This window comes from Phocoena sinus, chromosome 13 (assembly GCF_008692025.1).
Source record: "Phocoena sinus isolate mPhoSin1 chromosome 13, mPhoSin1.pri, whole genome shotgun sequence".
Lineage (NCBI taxonomy): Eukaryota > Metazoa > Chordata > Mammalia > Artiodactyla > Phocoenidae > Phocoena > Phocoena sinus.
The window spans coordinates 80,201,130-80,218,583 of NC_045775.1; the positions used below are offsets into that span (position 1 = coordinate 80,201,130).

The 17,454-nt window shown below is 42.9% G+C and overlaps 1 protein-coding gene across 1 annotated transcript in view; it reads right to left on the reverse strand.

The window, feature by feature from the left end:
• ACOXL (acyl-CoA oxidase like) overlaps positions 1 to 17,454 on the reverse strand; it is a 315,604-nt gene that overhangs the window by 88,034 nt on the left and 210,116 nt on the right. Inside the window, 1 exon segment of the mRNA XM_032653453.1 lies at positions 13,229 to 13,318. Within this exon segment, the coding sequence (XP_032509344.1) occupies positions 13,229 to 13,318 (90 nt within the window).

Genomic DNA, 17,454 nt, shown 5'->3' on the forward strand with positions numbered 1-17,454 from the left:
CCGGTGAGGCCAGCAGAGAAATCACATCACGAGAGCTCAGCCCAAACTGCCAACCTACAAACGATGAACTAACAATTGCGTGTCGTTATAAGGCAGTAACTTTGGGGGTGGGGTTGTTACACAGCCGTAAGTTGCTTACTCATTCTCATATGAGTACCAATTTTAGAATATTTCCTTCTTCATTTCACATACATTCATGTTTTTATATAGATTACATAAAATGTTATAATGCTTTCAATCAATAGGATATCATAAATGATATTTTCGGTTCACAATCCGTTTTGGATTCTATTTATCTGTTTAATGGCTGTATAATATTCTTTGGAGAAATCATACCTAATTAAACATTTCCATTCAATTAGATATTTATGTTGTTTCCAATTTTATGCTGTCATTAATATTCCTTGGTATCAATATATTCAGACAAATAGCGCTGTCCTCTTTTTGATTATTACCTGAGAATAAATCCAATGAGCTTGACTGATGCAATGGTTCTTAAAGAGGGCCACCCTGACCATGAGAGGGATGCTGGAAACTTGTCACGGCACATTTGCCTGGGTGACTTTACTGGCATTGGTGGGCAGAGCCAGGCAATGCATGGGACACTCTAACCCAACAGAGGACTGTGCCACATCCAGTGTCCTGTTGAATGCCATGCACTCACACTCATGAAGCCAATTGATAACCCAGAGCCTGACTCTTACACTAAAGCTTTCAGATTCTCCCCAACCTGGGTCTGTGGAAGATTAAACTCCCATGCCCCCTTGAATTCGAGGCAGCCATGGGACTGGCTTTAGGTCAGTGACGTGTAAGCTGGTGCGATGTTCCCAGTTATGATTGGTCCATAGCCTGGACTTTGGTCTACACTGAAGATGCTACAGCAACTCCATGTATAGAGGCATTGTTAAGTCTTACTATGTTGTTATGCTTATTACACATTCCTTTTGTTTCTTTGAAGTATTGTCTTGAATTCTTGAAATCATGTGTCTAGATAAGTTATATTACCCATGACTTCATTTCAGGATAATAAAGGGGGTGTCACAAAATATTTACTATGAAAAAGAGGGCATTAGGTCCAATGAGCTTGAGGATCACCGTATTATGGGTCAAAGGACCTAACCTTTATTGTGGCTTCTGCTATACATAGTAAGTGTAAAAATCGAACACTACTAGCAATGGGAAAATGGGAGAAATTAACTTTGACTAGAATTAAACTTAAAATGATATAGCAATCAAGGTCAGTTTCACCAACATCACTAGGATTAACACATCCTTTGTTTTTGTTCATCTGTTAAAGTTATGATGGCTCTAACTCTATCACCCTTTGTTACAAGAGCAAAAACATTCCCAGCATTAAAAATTGGTCTGATTCCCACCCCTCCCCTCATACTTTTACTTGCTTTATTTTTCCACATTGAATTTATTGCTACCTGAGGACAGAGAGCATTACAACTTGCTATCGGTTTCTTGTCCTTCTGCTGCCTGGAAGGCAAGTGCCAGGAGGTCGGAATTTGTTCATCTTTGTGCCCTCAAACAATGTGCAACACAGAGACAGGAGTTGAGGAATCTTTCTTAAATAAGTGAATAAATAAATAAATCTCCTTCCTATGTTTAGTATCTCATCTGATCTTTTCAATTCCTTAGTAATTTCCTTTAACTTTTGTCTCTACGTCCACCTTTCTGATTTAAGCAACTTACATTGGGAAAATCAACTTGTTTTAGCTAGATTTAAAATTAGAAGAACACAGGGCTTCCCTGGTGGCACAGTGGTTCAGAGTCCGCCTGCCGATGCAGGGGACACGGGTTCGTGCCCCAGTCCAGGAAGATCCCACATGCCGTGGAGCGGCTGGGCCCGTGGGCCATGGCCTCTGAGCCTGCGCGTCCAGAGCCTGTGCTCCGCAACGGGAGAGGCCACGACAGTGAGAGGCCCGCATACCACAAAAAAAAAAAAAAAAAAAAATTAGAAGAACATAATAACTCAGTTTAGGTGCTAAACTTAAAAGATAGACACACTGGGGCCTAGCTAATATCACAAAAGCAGATTCCTCAGTTTAGATCTTTGCTCCTTTCTCTTTACTTTTTGCTCCTTGCTTTTGGAATCATTCCTCTTTTTCTAGGTCATGAGACAAGAAAACCTGATTTTTAAAAATGAGTTTATTTTCTGCTATTGATGCCCCTTGGTGAAGAATTAAGTGGTTGAAGCTATCAGCTACCGTGGGGTTTGGGCAGGACAGTCTCTAAATTCAGTACTTTATTTGATAAATGACCAGGGGGAAGCAAAGATAGATCAGTCACCCTCTCAACTGAGCGTGCAATGAAGATGTGCTTTTTTAACCTCATGTATGTGTTCCTGAATACATTATAACATATATATAAATTATATAAAAAATTTTAAAATATAAATAAATTATATAACATATAAAATATATAATATACTATATTTAAATATATATAATTTTAACTTTCTATTTTAAAATAATTATATACACAAAAAGTTGCAAAATTAAAATAGAACAGAGAGGTTTTGTATAGTCATCACCCAGATCACCCCAAAAGTGATATCTCACGTGCAATAATGATGATCAAAACTAGGAAATTCAGTAAAATTTGTATACATTGAATGTTTTAGTTGTAACAGAGATTTCATTATTTAAAAATGAACCCAGTAGTAAAATAAACCTATTTTATAAAATAAAATATGTTTCCTTTCAATACAAGTAATTACATCCTTATCTAGGTCTGGTGTTTTGAAAACTTACACCAGATTTTCTTAAGACAACCTGTGAGGTTATTTCTTTCCAGGTGATTGTTTCTGTGGTGGTGGTGTTTCTGTGGCTCTTCACACAGTTCTCTTGCTCAACATGTGAATACTCTTTATTTTCTTCTATTTACTTGATAAATTCCCAGGGATTGAGTTCTGCTGCACCTGCTCAGGAGTCCCTTTCTTAAGAGAACTCCTGGGGACTAAGCAGCTAGAACAGCTATGTTCTTGCCTTTTGTAAAAGATCCCATCTGCAGAAGGAATCAAGCTAATCTACAGCCAACATTTGGAAGCCATGAGCCTGAGCAAGTATGCAGAATAATGACATCACGAACGTGCATTTGTAACGAATATCCTATGCATCAGGGAACACTGATTATGGAGCATCAATAAAAATTACTTTTTAGGTCGAATGGCTTTTCAAGGCCTCTAGGAAGCAACTAGCATTTCTACATGCTGAGTATCTCACTGATTTATGCCAGCTACAGTGAAACTTGGATTTAAAAGTCTAACAAGTAGTATCTGGTACCGAGGCAGAAACGCTTAGAGTCAATTAGGATAGCAAACACGGCCTCTAAGGAAAAGCCAGCAGATGTCAGCCGCTCTATAACAGGGCAAGGCAGGTAGTGAGGCTGCACTCAGGTCTATACCACGTAGGGAGATGGATTCACTCAAAATGGCAGTACTTGTGGCAGTGGGGTCCCAAATCATGCCCTAGGCAGGACCGGCTATGGAATTTGGGACCTGGGGCAAAACAAAAATGCAGGGTCCCTTGTTCAAAAATTATTAAGAATTTCAAGATGGTGAGAGCAGAGCACCAAACCAAGCACAGGCCCTTCTGAGCACGAGGTCCTGTACGACTGCACAGATTTTGCCCCACGAAGCTGGACCTGGCCCTGAGGGTCCCGGGAGGATGGGCAGACACAAAAGTAACTGCGTGTTCTTATTACAGCTACTTCTGGCAACTCAAGGTACCTTAGGGCAGCTCAGGTGTCACCCAGGGAGTGAGGTTGCAGAAAAGGCCAACTGGACATGATCCTCCACTAAGGACGTTATTTTCCTCTTTTAGATGCTGGATATCCCATCAAGGTAAGATTTCTTAGAGGACAATCTGTAAAGATTCCCTGGCTAGAAGGAAAGAAAAAGAGAGAAAGAGAGGAAGGAAGGAAGGAAGGGACAGAGGGAGGAAGGAAGGAAGAAAGAAGAAAAGAAAGAAAAGAAAGAAAGAAAGAAAAAGAAAGAAGGAAGGAAGGAAGGAAAGAAAGAAAGAAGAAAGAAAGAAAGGAAGGAAAGAAAGAAGAAAAAGAAAGAAAGAAAAAAGAAAGAAAAGAAAGAAGGAAAGAAAGAAGAAAGAAAGAGGGAAGGAAGGAAGGAAAGAAGGAAGGGAGACAAGGAGACAGAGAGAGAGAGGGAGGGAGAGAGATTGATTTCCGTGCAGAAAATGAAGTCACTTTGATGAGCACAGAAGTACAGATAAAGGTTCAGAAGGCTCTCTTTCTCCCAAACCTCACACATGGAGCTCTTGAGGAAAACTTTCAATAGTTAGATGCTGGAACATCTGGTTTTGAAAGAATTAGTGCCAGCTCCGTTATGGGTCAATGGATTTGGAAAGAGAAAACTAAAACGTCTGTTCAAACTACCTTGGTCAGCTTTTCTAAGAGTTCATCATCTAAACGTCCCTCCAAGTTCCCCAAAATGAACGAGCACGTTTTGTAAATGCTTCGTATCGATTCTATCCCCAAGCAGACCTTCGAGCTGTCCCCCTCCCGCTATTTCCAACGGCAGCCCCCTGGCCTGGGCAGCACCTCCTTCCTCTAGGCTGAGACTTGGTCCCAAGCCTGCTCCCGCTGCCCCACCGATGGCCTTCGCGGCCTTCACTAGGCTGGCCTCTGCCTACCTCTGGTCCGATTTCACACACCTCTCTTTGTTTCTGCCATCATCAGGGGTGATTCTGCGTGTAACTCCCCATCTGTAGATCTCTGGGAAGGTAAGCTGCAACTATTTGCCTCTGATTCAGCTGGGTCAGGCAGACCCTCAGCCCACGCCCTTGTTCTCTCCAAGAGGCCCTCAGAAGAGGAAAGCAGTTTTGCCTCTCAGGAAAGCAGAGTTGTCATCTGCAGACTGATCACCCCCGTACCGGCTGCTCCTTGTACCCCTGCTCTTGCAGCCAGACCTCAGTGCCTTTTAGAACTGATACTCGAGGCCCTGCAGTTGGGTTGACCCAACCTCTGATTTCAGGAGTATCGGCACTGTGTTTTTTCTGGCAACTCAACATCTCCACCTGCTGACCACTAGGGTTCACCTACAGCCAGAAGGCTGGGGCCCCAGTGAGAATGTCCTTTCTGGTTTACTGCGCGGTTCTTTCCAGGAGCAGAGGGTGTCCAGGTTCTGCAGCCTGAGGTCCAGTCCTCACCCAACACCATACCTGTCCCCAAACCCCATTGTAATACCTGAGGTCCAGCTCATCTGGGAGAAGAATTTGGGATTCACCCCAGTGATGGGGGTGGGGAGAACATTAGGGCTGAAGAGTAAGGTGTGGGTGTGCGTGCGTGCGTGTGTGTGTGTGTGTGTGTGTGTGTGTGTGTGTGTGGCCTTTATTCTCTTGAAGAGGCCTCCCTCCCTTTCTTTGTTACTCTTTCTTCTTTCTCTCTCCTCCCTCACTTTTTATATTTAAGGGAGGCACTATTTCTTTTCATGGTTTTAAATAAATTTGATTTTTAAATTTTTTCAATTTTTTGGAAATTTTTAAAAACTTCAAGCCATATTATGGTCTTAAATAAAAAGTAAATGTCTCCTCTCCAATCCCTTACTTCCAGGACCTCACTCCAGAAATACCCATTCTTAAGTAGTTTTTGTTCTCCTAGAAGCAGCAGCTTCCAAAGGTCAAGGTCAAACAGATTCCTGCGTTATGTTTTAGTCTGCTTCCGATTTGGAACACGCTTTTTATTGAGTAGCTTTACTTTTCCTGGAGTCTTAATGGACTATTTCTCCCCTTGTTTCAAGAAGAACCATATGCCTTTTCCATCATCACTAAGACCTCCCTGCTTCTTAATCATTCTATTTGTTGACCCGAAATCATTTCCTTCTCGAAGTCATTCTTGTGTTCCTTCTGACTTCCTGTTCTAATTTGGACTAATTGTGTTCTGGGCCTGCTACACCACTACTACGCAGGTATTTCTTTATACATACTCCTCTTGGATTAGCTCTAGAAAGCATAGATGTCTTTCTAATTCTTAATTCCTTTTATGCTTTTCTCCAGTTCATCTACAAGTAATATTGTTCAGAAAGTGCATGGCAAGGTAAACTTCCTGAGCATTTGAATATCTGTAAATCGGGCTCATATGTGATGAATAATTTAGCTAGCTATAAAATTTTTCGTTCAAAGTAACTTTCTTCTGAATTCTAAAGGCATTGTTCCATTTTATTTCAGACCCCGGTCACTCAAAGTGTGGTCCACAGACCAGCAGTGTCAACATCACCGAGGAGCTTGCTAGAAAGCAGAAATGCGGACCCACCCCAGAATCTGAATGTGAACAAGATCCCTAGGAACGTATTGGTGCAGCGGAGTTGAGAGGCGCTGCCCCAGCCTTCAGTGCTGCCGCTAATAGGGCTGAGGTCAATCTGACTCTCTTTTCTTAGTAAATAGTCTGATGTTTCCTCAGTCTAAAGTTTGGCGGCCCTCTCTTTGTCCTTACTTGGTGATCTGAAATTCTGCAGGCTGTTTTCAGGCTCTGACCTTTTCTGGTGGGTCCTGCCAATTTCAAGACTTGTGACTCTTTTCAGATCTGGAAAATTGTCTTCTTTTATTTCTCTGGATTTGTCTGCCTGTCTGTGTTCTCTGCTCCCCCTTTCAGGAATGTCATCAGTTTCCTAGACACGATCATCCATGTCTCTCAGCCTTTCCCTTTTACTTACCTTCACTTAGTTTTGCTGATCTTCTTTCTAAAAAGTTTTCTCAAATTTATCCTTTGGCCTTTATATTGGATATTTTTGTGTGTGGTACGCGGGCCTCTCACTGTTGTGGCCTCTCCCGTTGCGGAGCACAGGCTCCGGATGCGCAGGCTCAGCGGCCATGGCTCACGGGCCCAGCCCCTCTGCGGCATGTGGGGTCCTCCCGGACTGGGGCATGAACCCGTGTCCCCTGCAGCGGCAGGCAGACTCTCAACCACTGCGCCACCAGGGAAGCCCTATATTGGATTTTTTAAAATTAAGCAAACATATAATTTTAATCTACTATGGTTCTTGGCACTATGATTACTATGGTTTAATGCACTATGGTTCTCTGAGTGCTCATTGTCACGGCAGGGTGTTTTCGTCTTATGGATGCAAGGTCATCACACATCTCCAGGGATATTAATTGGTTTTTGCTTCTCCCAGTGCCACTTATTCTATTTGTTCATATTGCTCCTTCTTTCATGTGCTATGGTTTTTCCTTAAGTTTCTGATCATCCTAATTAGATAACCTGTATTATGGAATTATTGTTCATTTGCTTAGGTGTGATGATAGTACTGTGCTTTTGTAAGAAAATGTCCTTATTTTAGAAAATGAATATCGAAGTTTTTAGGGATGAAGTGTCTGATGTCTGCAACTTTCAAATGGTTACACACACACACACACACACACAAATATGTGTATAAAGAGAATAAGAAAGAGACCACTTAAATATAGCAAAATGCTAACATTTGGAAGTAGAAAACATGCGCAAGTGTTATTGCACTAGTCTTTCAATTTTCTCTTGAAATTTCTGTTTGAAATTTTCAAAAGTTGGAAATAATAAGAAAAACAAAACAAAATATCTGAGTATCATTGGGAAAATACCCCTAGGGGCCTGAAATCCCTAAGGAATCAGCTTTCTTACAGGAAACTAGATACATGCTTGGCTTTTAAGCAAGTCAGGCTGTAGGTCATTTGCATTTTCGCATATATGCTCTTGGAGTAATAAACAATGTATGCAAAGCCTCTGACTGACATTCCTTAGGAAATCTGTGGATTAAGAAGGGACCTGTCCTAGGGTACCTCTAATGAAGCAAAAGAAGGTTATAATGGGATTTCATGGGTGTAGGCAGTAATTGGATTTGGTGGAGGGTGTAATTAAATTTCACCAAGGGCCTACAACCTCTGCCCCAGGAAAATAATGAAAGGGTCAGAAGACCTTCTATCTTGCTTAAAGGGAAATATATAAAGCCTGCAGAAACTCTGAAGCATGTGCCTGCTCTGTCCACATCTCCTCAATCATGGGACAGCAGCTCTAGTATCTTCAGGATCGCTAAAGAATCCCACCTTCAGGCAGAGGGTTGAAAGCCCTGTAATGGAAGAATGCTATGAAAATTACTGACCAGTTTCTGTCCCCTGGTCTCCTGAAATTTCTACTTCTGCTTCGATAAGTGGAATCAAAAACAGAATCCAGCCCAGAGAGGGATAGCCTCCCCAAAATGGGCTGATTCCAACACTCAAGTGGAAGGCCAGGTTGACCAGTGGAGGGTAGCTAGCGCCACCTTCTCCACCATTGGGTGGATGCCAGGCAGTCTGAAAGCTCTGGGTACAAAGCAGGGCATGTCAACTGTAGGTTTCCTGGTAGGCTGTGTCAACTGGCAACAAGCAGGCAGGCTGCCCCCACTCCTTCCCCAGCAAATCTCAGTCTCTCACCCCAGGAGACTAAGCCCTCCCTGGGCAACCAAAGTGTCCTTCCTACTGTAGGTTTCCAGAGCTATGGCAGATGCTACTGCTATAGTCAAGTTCTCTGATGTGGGGAGGATGGCTGTCCTGCCATCAGACAAGCCTTCAGAGAAATGCCTGGCTCTCTGCCCCAATCCCTCTCCTGCTCTCAATCCCTGTGACTCAGCATCTCTCCAGAGACATCCAAAAGAAACAACTCCAACTTCCATCAGTGTTCCCTTGAGCTCATCCATCAATTCCATCCCATCTGCTTCGCATTCTCCAGAAATTTATCAAACTCCTTTGTCTTCTGATGGCCCCTCTACCACTGTCAATGCCCCTCCAGATCTGTTCCCCTCTATTCTTTCTTCTAGTTATTTCAAAAGGATTGAAGAGGAAAGAGCTGCCTTGTTGGTGTTCATGCCATGATCTCGAACCAGAAGTCATCCCCTTGGGCTTTAATCCTCTTATCTATGGTGCAGTGTCTAAGGATCTTCTCTCCTTCTAATTCTGGATGTTGTGGGAATGCTTCCCCACTCACCACCACCTTTAATCTTTCATTTTCTTAGCAATAACATCAGGAAGGGCATCTGCCTTATCTTAGAGCACCACTGCGGAAGGGTTAACACAGAAGGCCTGAGACTGCTATTCTTGGAAGGGTGTGCTTGCAAGGATGCCCTTGGCTGGCATCTGGGAACCTGGATTTGGGGAGGGTTCCCATCATTCTGTGACTGACAAGGGTGGCTCTCTGTGCCTAAACACTTTGTGCAAACAATACGGTTTGTGCTGAACACCTGTTTTCTGTCCGAAAATCTGGAGTTCTAATATATGCTAGGCAGAGGGTACCTATGTGACCAGCCTCCAGTAAAAACCCTGGATGCTGAGTCTCTGACGAGCTTCCCCGGTAAACAGCGTTTCACATGTACTGTCACAATTCACTGCTGGAAGAATTAAGCATGTCCTCTGTGACTCCACTGGGAGAGGAGTCTTGGAAGCTCATGCCTGGTTTCCTTTGGACTCTGCCCATGTGCCTTTTCCCTTTGCCGAGTTTGTGTTTTATCCTTTTGCTACAATAAATCCTAGCCATGAGTATGACTATATGTGGCACCCTGTGAGTTCTCCTACAGAATTATCCAACCTGGGGGTGGTCTTGGGGACCCCTGATCCACACCACTTATAAAATCAGTGTTTCCATCTCTTGATAAGCTTTGATCATAGCTTGAGGTAGTATTTTTCCAGCATGTGTCTGGAAGACGTCCATCTGGAAAACTGGCCAAAGAAGGCCTACACAATCTGGTTTTCTAAAGATATATTTTTTTAATTTATTTATTTTTGGCTGCATTGGGTCTTTGCTGCTGCATGCAGGCTTTCTCTAGTTGCGGCGAGCAGGGGCTACTCTTCGTTGCAGTGTGCGGGCTTCTCATTGCAGTGGCTTCGCTTGTTGCAGACCACAGGCTCTAGGTGTGTGGGCATCAGGAGTTGTGGCTCGCAGGATCTAGAGCGCAGGCTCAGTAGTTGTGGTGCACGGGCTTAGTTGCTCCACTGCATGTGGGATCTTCCTGGACCAGGGCTCGAACCTGTATCCCCTGCATTGGCAGGTGGATTCTTAACCACTGTGCCACTAGGGAAGCTTCATAATCTGGTTTTAAGGTCTCTGGTGATCTCCTTTCTAGCAGACTGTGAAACTGGACCATCCCTGGCTTCCTTCCTCAGCCTGGGCCTCAAAACCCTGTATGGGTTCTTACTGCATGGGTGCTCTGCCTCTTTGTGATGACACATGTCCTCCTGAGCACGCAGCTCAGCCTCCCTCCAGCCCAACATCCCTGCATCCCTGCCCTCCATGGTCCAGAGTCCCTCTTTTCCACTGCCCATGCTCCCATCTATATGACGATAAGCAAGCTGTCCCTGTTTCTCCTCTGCTTCCACTTCGCTTCATAGTTAGAGATTGTGACTCTACTCCCATAACTAAATTAAACCACCTTTCCATAGTGTCTACAAGCTAGAGCTTGCAAATAAAGCACTCAGTCACAACTTCAGGGTCAAGCAATGTCGAACCACACGCTTGAGTTTGAAATATACTCCTGAAGAGAAAATTGTTGAAAAACCTCACACACTTGGATTATCAGCTGAGATGGAGAATGTGAATTAGTGCCATGTCTGATTACTGAATATTCTTAAAGAGTGTTTTTTAAAACAACATTTAGGTAGGAGGGAGACAGAAGAAAAGCAATTTTTAATCCAGCCCACATTAAATGGCAGTTCTTAAATAGCTGCCCCCAAATAATTTACTCTACTTTACTCATAGTATATTCTTGGCTCCCTCATCAAATATTAGTTGACCATATATGCACGGCTTTATTTCTGGGCTCTGCATTCTGTTCCATGGGTCGATGTGTCTTCTTTAATGCCAGTACCATACTGTTTTGATTACTACAGCAGAGTCCTGCACAGCTGGGAAAGCTGGGTGTTCACTCACATGCTCTCATTTTCCCCATGGGAGAAACCACCAGCCAAGAAGGTCTTTTTGTCCTTTAGCTGTGCCACCCTGGGAGAGGAGTAACGCAGATAAAGTGAAGCTGTTCCTCTTACCCTCTTCAATGTGTTCAATTTCAGATTTTTTGTTTGTTTGTTCCAACAATGTGCTGGAACTTCTCCACTGGACTCCTGGACTTTCACAAAGGAACTCTCATCCATGAATAATTGTCAAAACTGGTGTTCTTTGGGGGAAAGATGGCAGAAAACGCCTCTTCCACCATCTTGATGATGTCTTAGAATAAGTTCGTCTATGTCTACAAAAAACTTTGTTGTGATTTTATTACATTATATAAATTATATAATGTAATATATAATCTCATTATATAAATATAGATAGATAGATCAGTTCTGGCAAAATGGACATCTTTCCTGTGCAGAGTCATCCAATCTGTGAATATATTCAGTATGCCTCTCCATTCACTTAGGACTTCTTTGATTTCTTTCAACAGCATTTTGTAATTTCCAGCATAAAGATCCTATACATAGCTGTTAGATTTACACCTATGTATTTTGTTGTCTTTGAAACAATTGTAAATGATATTATATGTTTAATTTCAGTTTCCACATGTTCCTTAATGGTATATAGAAATCTGATTGATTTTTGTGTACTGATCTTATATCCTGTGGTCTTGCTGAACTCACTTATTAGTTCTAGAAGTTTTCTGCAGATTCTTTGGATTCTCTATGTAGACAATGATGTAATTTGCAAATAAGAACAGCTTTCATTTCTTTCCCTTTTAATCTCTATGTATTTTATTTATTTTTTCTTGCCTGATTGCCCTCACCATAACTTCCAACTCCATGTTGAGTAGCAGTGACACCAGTGGACATCCTTGACTTATATCTGATCTTAGGGGGAAAGCATTCGGTGTTTCACCATTAAGCATGATGCTAGCTACAGTTTTTTGTGGATACTTTTTTATCCACAAGTTGCAGAAATTCCCCTCTATTCCTAGTTTGCCGAGAGATTTTATCAAGAACCATTGTTGGAATTGGTCAAATGCTTTTTCTGTGTAAACCAACATGATCATATGATTTTTTTTCTTTTTCAGTCACTTGATATGATGGATTACATTGATTGACTTTTGAATGTTGAAGCTGCCTTGTATAACAGGAATGAATTCCACTTCTTCATGGTATATAATTCATTTTATACACTGCCAGATTTAATTTGTTAAAATCTTATTGAGGATCTTTGTATCTAAGGTCATGCAAGTTTTTGATATGTAGCTTCCCCTTTTTTGTACTCTCTACTTTTGGTATCAGAGTAATACGAGCTGTATGAAACCGAGTTGGGAATTGTTTCCTTCTCTTCTATTTTCTGCAAGAGATTTTGTAAAGCTCTTCTTTAAATGTTTGATGGAATTCTCCAATGAAACCTAGACCTGAAGCTTTCTTTGTATTATTATTAAACATTAAATTTCTTTTCTATTATAGGACTACACAGGTTGTCTATTTCAAGTGGCTGCATTTGGGTCTTTGTGGTTTTTGAGGAATTGGTAATTTCTTCTAAGTCATCAAATTTATTAATGCAAAGTTATTTTCTAGTATTCCCTCATTATTATTTTAGTGGCTGCAGGATATCTAGTTACATATCTTTTTTCATTCCTAATACTGGTTATTTGAGTCTTCCTATTTTTTGTCTTTGTCATTCTTGCTAGGGAGTTAACAACTTTATTGATTCTTTTCAAAGAATCAGCTTTCTGTTTCATGGATTTTTCACCTTTTTCAATTTCATTGATTTGTGCTCTTTTCTTTGTTAGTCTCTTTTTTATGCTTGGTTTATGCCTATTTTGCTCCACTTTTTTATTTTCTGGAGGTGGGAACAAAATTTTTGATTTGAGACATATTCTCTTTTCTAAAGTACGCATTTAATGCTATAAATTTCCCTCTAAGCATTGCTTTACCTGCATCCAACATTTTTTGATATGTTATGTTTTCATTTTCATTCACTCTATGTATTTTAAATTGGACCTTACAAACTCTTTGGGAATAGCCTTCCCAGTAGAATCTATATGACTCCATATGTACAAGAAGTAGTTTTCTTAAGCCAAGAAAAGATATAGTTCAGCATCAAAGATCAGCTAGGAAATAAATAAATTAACACCCCTTCAATTCAACTACTGCAAAAATCAAGTGCTTAAGGGAAAAACACCTGCCAATTAAGTGAAGACATCAGACGAAGATAAAACATATAAAGCATTTCAGATTTCTGGATAACTCTTGATCTTGAAAATTATGCTGTTTAAAAAGAATAAATATTTCCCAAATCTTACCTGCAGCATTACAACACTGTCACCTTCAAAAGTTACAAACATATCTGTGTCACATTTTAAGCCTGAAATTCGGTTTTCCATCATGTAACCCTATTGCAAAAAAAAAAAGAAAAGCAGATTTTAAATTTGCAGTCCCATCATTATAAAGGACTAACATTTTCTTTGAAATTAAATACACACAATTGAAAAAAAGAAAATAACTCTATTTCTCCTACCCAGAATAGCCATTCTAAGAATTTTGACCCATCCCATGAGCTTTTGGTCCATAAATATTATTTGAGGGTATGGCCTTTGTTGGTAGTAAAAACATTTGAAAACCATCATGTCACATTTTTCCAAAATATTTCAACAAATTATGCTAATTTTTTCTCTTTCTCTTCCAAATCTTATGAATTTGAATAAATGTCAAGGTATTTGTGATTATATCCCACAATATGCAGGAGAATGATGCCTCCCCCACCCAAACCCTTTTTTAATCAGTAAATATACCTATGATTCCTGGGAGACAACATAAAAAATCCTAAATTGCCACTCTGCCTCTTCATGTCATTAAATATTCTGCATCATAAATATACACTCCAGCTTCCACCTAGTTTTTTACTTTTTTTCTTTTCTCACTTCCTGAAATCCTATTTAAGTGGCGGTAGCCTGCTGCTCCTTTCCAAAGTGATGAAGTGTTTCTGCACACACACTGGGAGAATCAGCTGCTCCAGAGAGAGCTGATCAGCCCCAGGCCAGACATGGAGGGAGCAGAGTTGTCCGCGTTTGGCCACAGGCCCTTCCCCCTCTCAAGGCCTCTGTGCTCTCTTTCTTCCAGCCCATTGTCCTCCCCCTTAACTCTCAGAATCCTTCCCACTCTCAGAATCTGCTTCCAAATCAGCCCTACCATGTAAGTTACATCACAGGCGGCTGTCGCATCACCTCTCCCAGGAGTATGTGCACTTAGCAGTTTGGCTCTGTCTAGGAATGACAAGATTCAGCCCCTGTTGGAATTTTCAAGCCACATGGGCCAGGGAGGGTCACACACGGTGCTCCCGTGGGCAGCGGTATACTCCAACCTCAAGGTACCCATTATCCTTGGGGTACCTGCTTCATTTCTGAAAACGGCCACTTGAGTCACAGAAGTGGGCACTCTGGGCTCCCACTGCCTGCAGGGCCTGAAGTCCTGTAGCATCCCTGCTTTCCTGTCCCAGAGCCATCCTCTGATGCCCGGCTGCTTCCCCTGGTCCGCCTCTGCATCACGGCAGTCCGGGCAGGCCCTCTGCACGGTGTTAGTTTACAGAAGCAAAGGCATCTTCACAAACCCTCAGGAATCCTTCATAACTTTCATGAAGGTAAACTGATTATATTTATGGAAACAGAAATTGGTGGCATTTCCAGCCTGGAGAAGTTCAGCCTTGCCTCCCCTCCCCCATCATAACCACAGGGTAAACCCCCTCATTCCCGGGCAAACCACATGAGATCAGGTTCTGACTGTGATCAGGCCCCAGAGTGTTTCCCCTGCAAGGGAGTAGCTGACTCACTTTCACCATCAGCATTCTACCATTTATCGAGTATCTGCCACGAGCCAGATACTGAGCTGGGTGCTTGACCCAGACTTCGTTTTATTATTTCACTTAATCCTTTTCCTCCTCTCAGTAGCCCTGTGAGGTAGGTGTTACCCCATTTTACAGATGAAGAGAGCAAGGCTCAAGGGCTATGTTGGAATGTTTTTGAATAACCCCTCAAGTTCTGGTACAGAAAAGATGAACATGAGACCTACCACCTCAGACTTGGGAAGAAGCTGTTATATCTAAGAAGCACACCTGCTAAAGGCTCAAAATAATAATTTTGAAGAAATAAAGTACTTTTTTCTTGATCATTTTGCTCTGGTATCTTCCAGCAAGAGAGGGAGAAACAGGTTCTCTGTTGTTCTGACATTTTTTCACTGTTCACACCCTGCCCTGGAAACCAGGCCATCAGGGATTTAAAATAACCCGAGCAATGGCTCACTCAAAAAGCAGCAGAGTGGAGGAGCTTCAAGATGGCGGAGAAGTAAGACGTGGAAATCACTTTCCTCCCCACAAATACATCAGAAATACATCTACACGTGAAACAGCTCCTACAGAACACCTACTGAACGCTGGCAGAAGACCTCGGACCTCCCAAAAGGCAAGAAACTCCCCATGTACCTGGGTAGGGCAAAAGAAAAAAGAATAAACAGAGACAAAAGAATAGGGTCGGGACCTGCACCAGTGGGAGGGAGCCGTGAAGGAGGAAAGGTTTCCACACACTAGGAAGCCCCTTCGCGGAAGGAGACTGCGGGAGGCGGAGGGGGAAAGCTTCGGCGCCGTGGAGGAGAGCGCAGCCACAGGGGTGCGGAGGGCAAAGCGGGGAGATTCCTGCACAGAGGATCAGTGCCGACCGGCACTCACCAGCCCAAGAGGCTTGTCTGCTCACCAGCCGGGGCGGGAGGGGCTGGGAGCTGAGGCTCGGGCTTCGAAGGTCGGAGGTCGGATCCCAGGGAGAGGATTGGCGGTGTGAACACAGCCTGAAGGGGTTAGTGCGCCACAGCTGGCCAGGAGGGAGTCCGGGAAAGTCTGGACCTGCCGAAGAGGCAAGAGACTTTTTCTTCCCTCTGTTTCCTGGTGCGCGAGGAGAGGGGATTAAGAGCACCACTTAAAGGAGCTCCAGAGACAGGCGTGAGCCGCGGCTAAAAGCGCGGACCCCAGAGACGGGCATGAGACGCTAAGGCTGCTGCTGCCGCCACCAAGAAGCCTGTGTGCCACCACAGGTCACTCTCCACACCTCCCCTCCCGGGAGCCTGTGCAGCCCGCCACGGTCAGGATCCTGAGATCCAGGGAAAACTTCCCTGGGAGAACACACGGCGCACCTCAGGCTGGTGCAACGTCACGCCAGCCTCTGCCGCAACAGGCCCGCCCCGCACTCCATGCCCCTCCCTCCCCCCCGGCCTGAGTGAGCCAGAGTCCCCGAAACAGCTGCTCCTTTAACCCTGTCCTGTCTGAGCGAAAAACAGACGCCCTCAGGCGACCTACACGCAGAGGTGGGGCCAAATCCAAAGCTGAACCCCGGGAGCTGTGCAAACAAAGAGAAAGGGAAATCTCTCCCAGCAGCCTCAGAAGCCACGGATTAAATCTCCACAATCAACCTGATGTACCTGCATCTGTGGAATACCTGAATACACAACGAATCATCCCAAATTGAGGAGGTGGACTTTGGGGGCAACGATATAGTTATTTTTTTCGCCTTTTCTCTTTCTCTGAGTGTGTATGCTTCTGTGTGAGATTTTGTCTGTATAGCTTTGCTTCCACCATCTGTCCTAGGGTTCTATCCGTCCGTTTTTTGGTTTTTTTTTTTTACTTTAAAAAAATTTTTTTTTCTTAATAATTATTTTTTTATTTTAATAACTTTATTTTATTTTACCTTACTTTATTTTATTCTCTTTTATTTTCTTTCTTTCTTTTCTTTTCTCTCTTTCCTTCCTTCCTTCCTTCCTTCCTTTTTCTCCCTTTTATTCTGAGCCGTGTGGATGAAAGACTCTTGGTGCTACACCCAGGAGTCAGTGCTGTGCCTCTAAGGTGGAAGAGCCAACTGCAGGACACTGGTCCACAAGAGACCTCCCAGCTCCACGTAATATCAAATGGCAAAAATCTCCAAGAGATCTCCATCTCAACACCAACACCCAGCTTCACTCAATGACCAGCAAGCTACAGTGCTGGACACCCTATGCCAAACAACTAGCAAGACAGGAACACAACCCCACGCATTAGCAGAGAGGCTGCCTAAAATCATAATAAGTCCACAGACACCCCAAAACACACCACCAGACATGGACCTGCCCACCAGAAAAACAAGACCCAGCCTCATTCACCAGAAAAAAGGCACTAGTCCCCTCCACCAGGAAGCCTACACAACCCACTGAACCAACTTTAGCCACTGGGGACAGACACCAAAAACAATGGGAACTACGAACTTGCAGCCTGCAAAAAGGAGACCCCAAACACAGTAAGATAAGCAAAATGAGAAGACAGAAAAACACACAGCAGATGAAAGAGCAAGATAAAAACCCACCAGACCTAACAAATGAAGAGGAAATAGGCAGTCTACCTGAAAAAGAATTCAGAATAATGATAGTAAAGATGATCCAAAATCTTGTAGATAGAACACAGAAAATGCAAGAAACATTTAACAAGGACCTAGAAGAACTAAAGATGAAACAAGCAAAG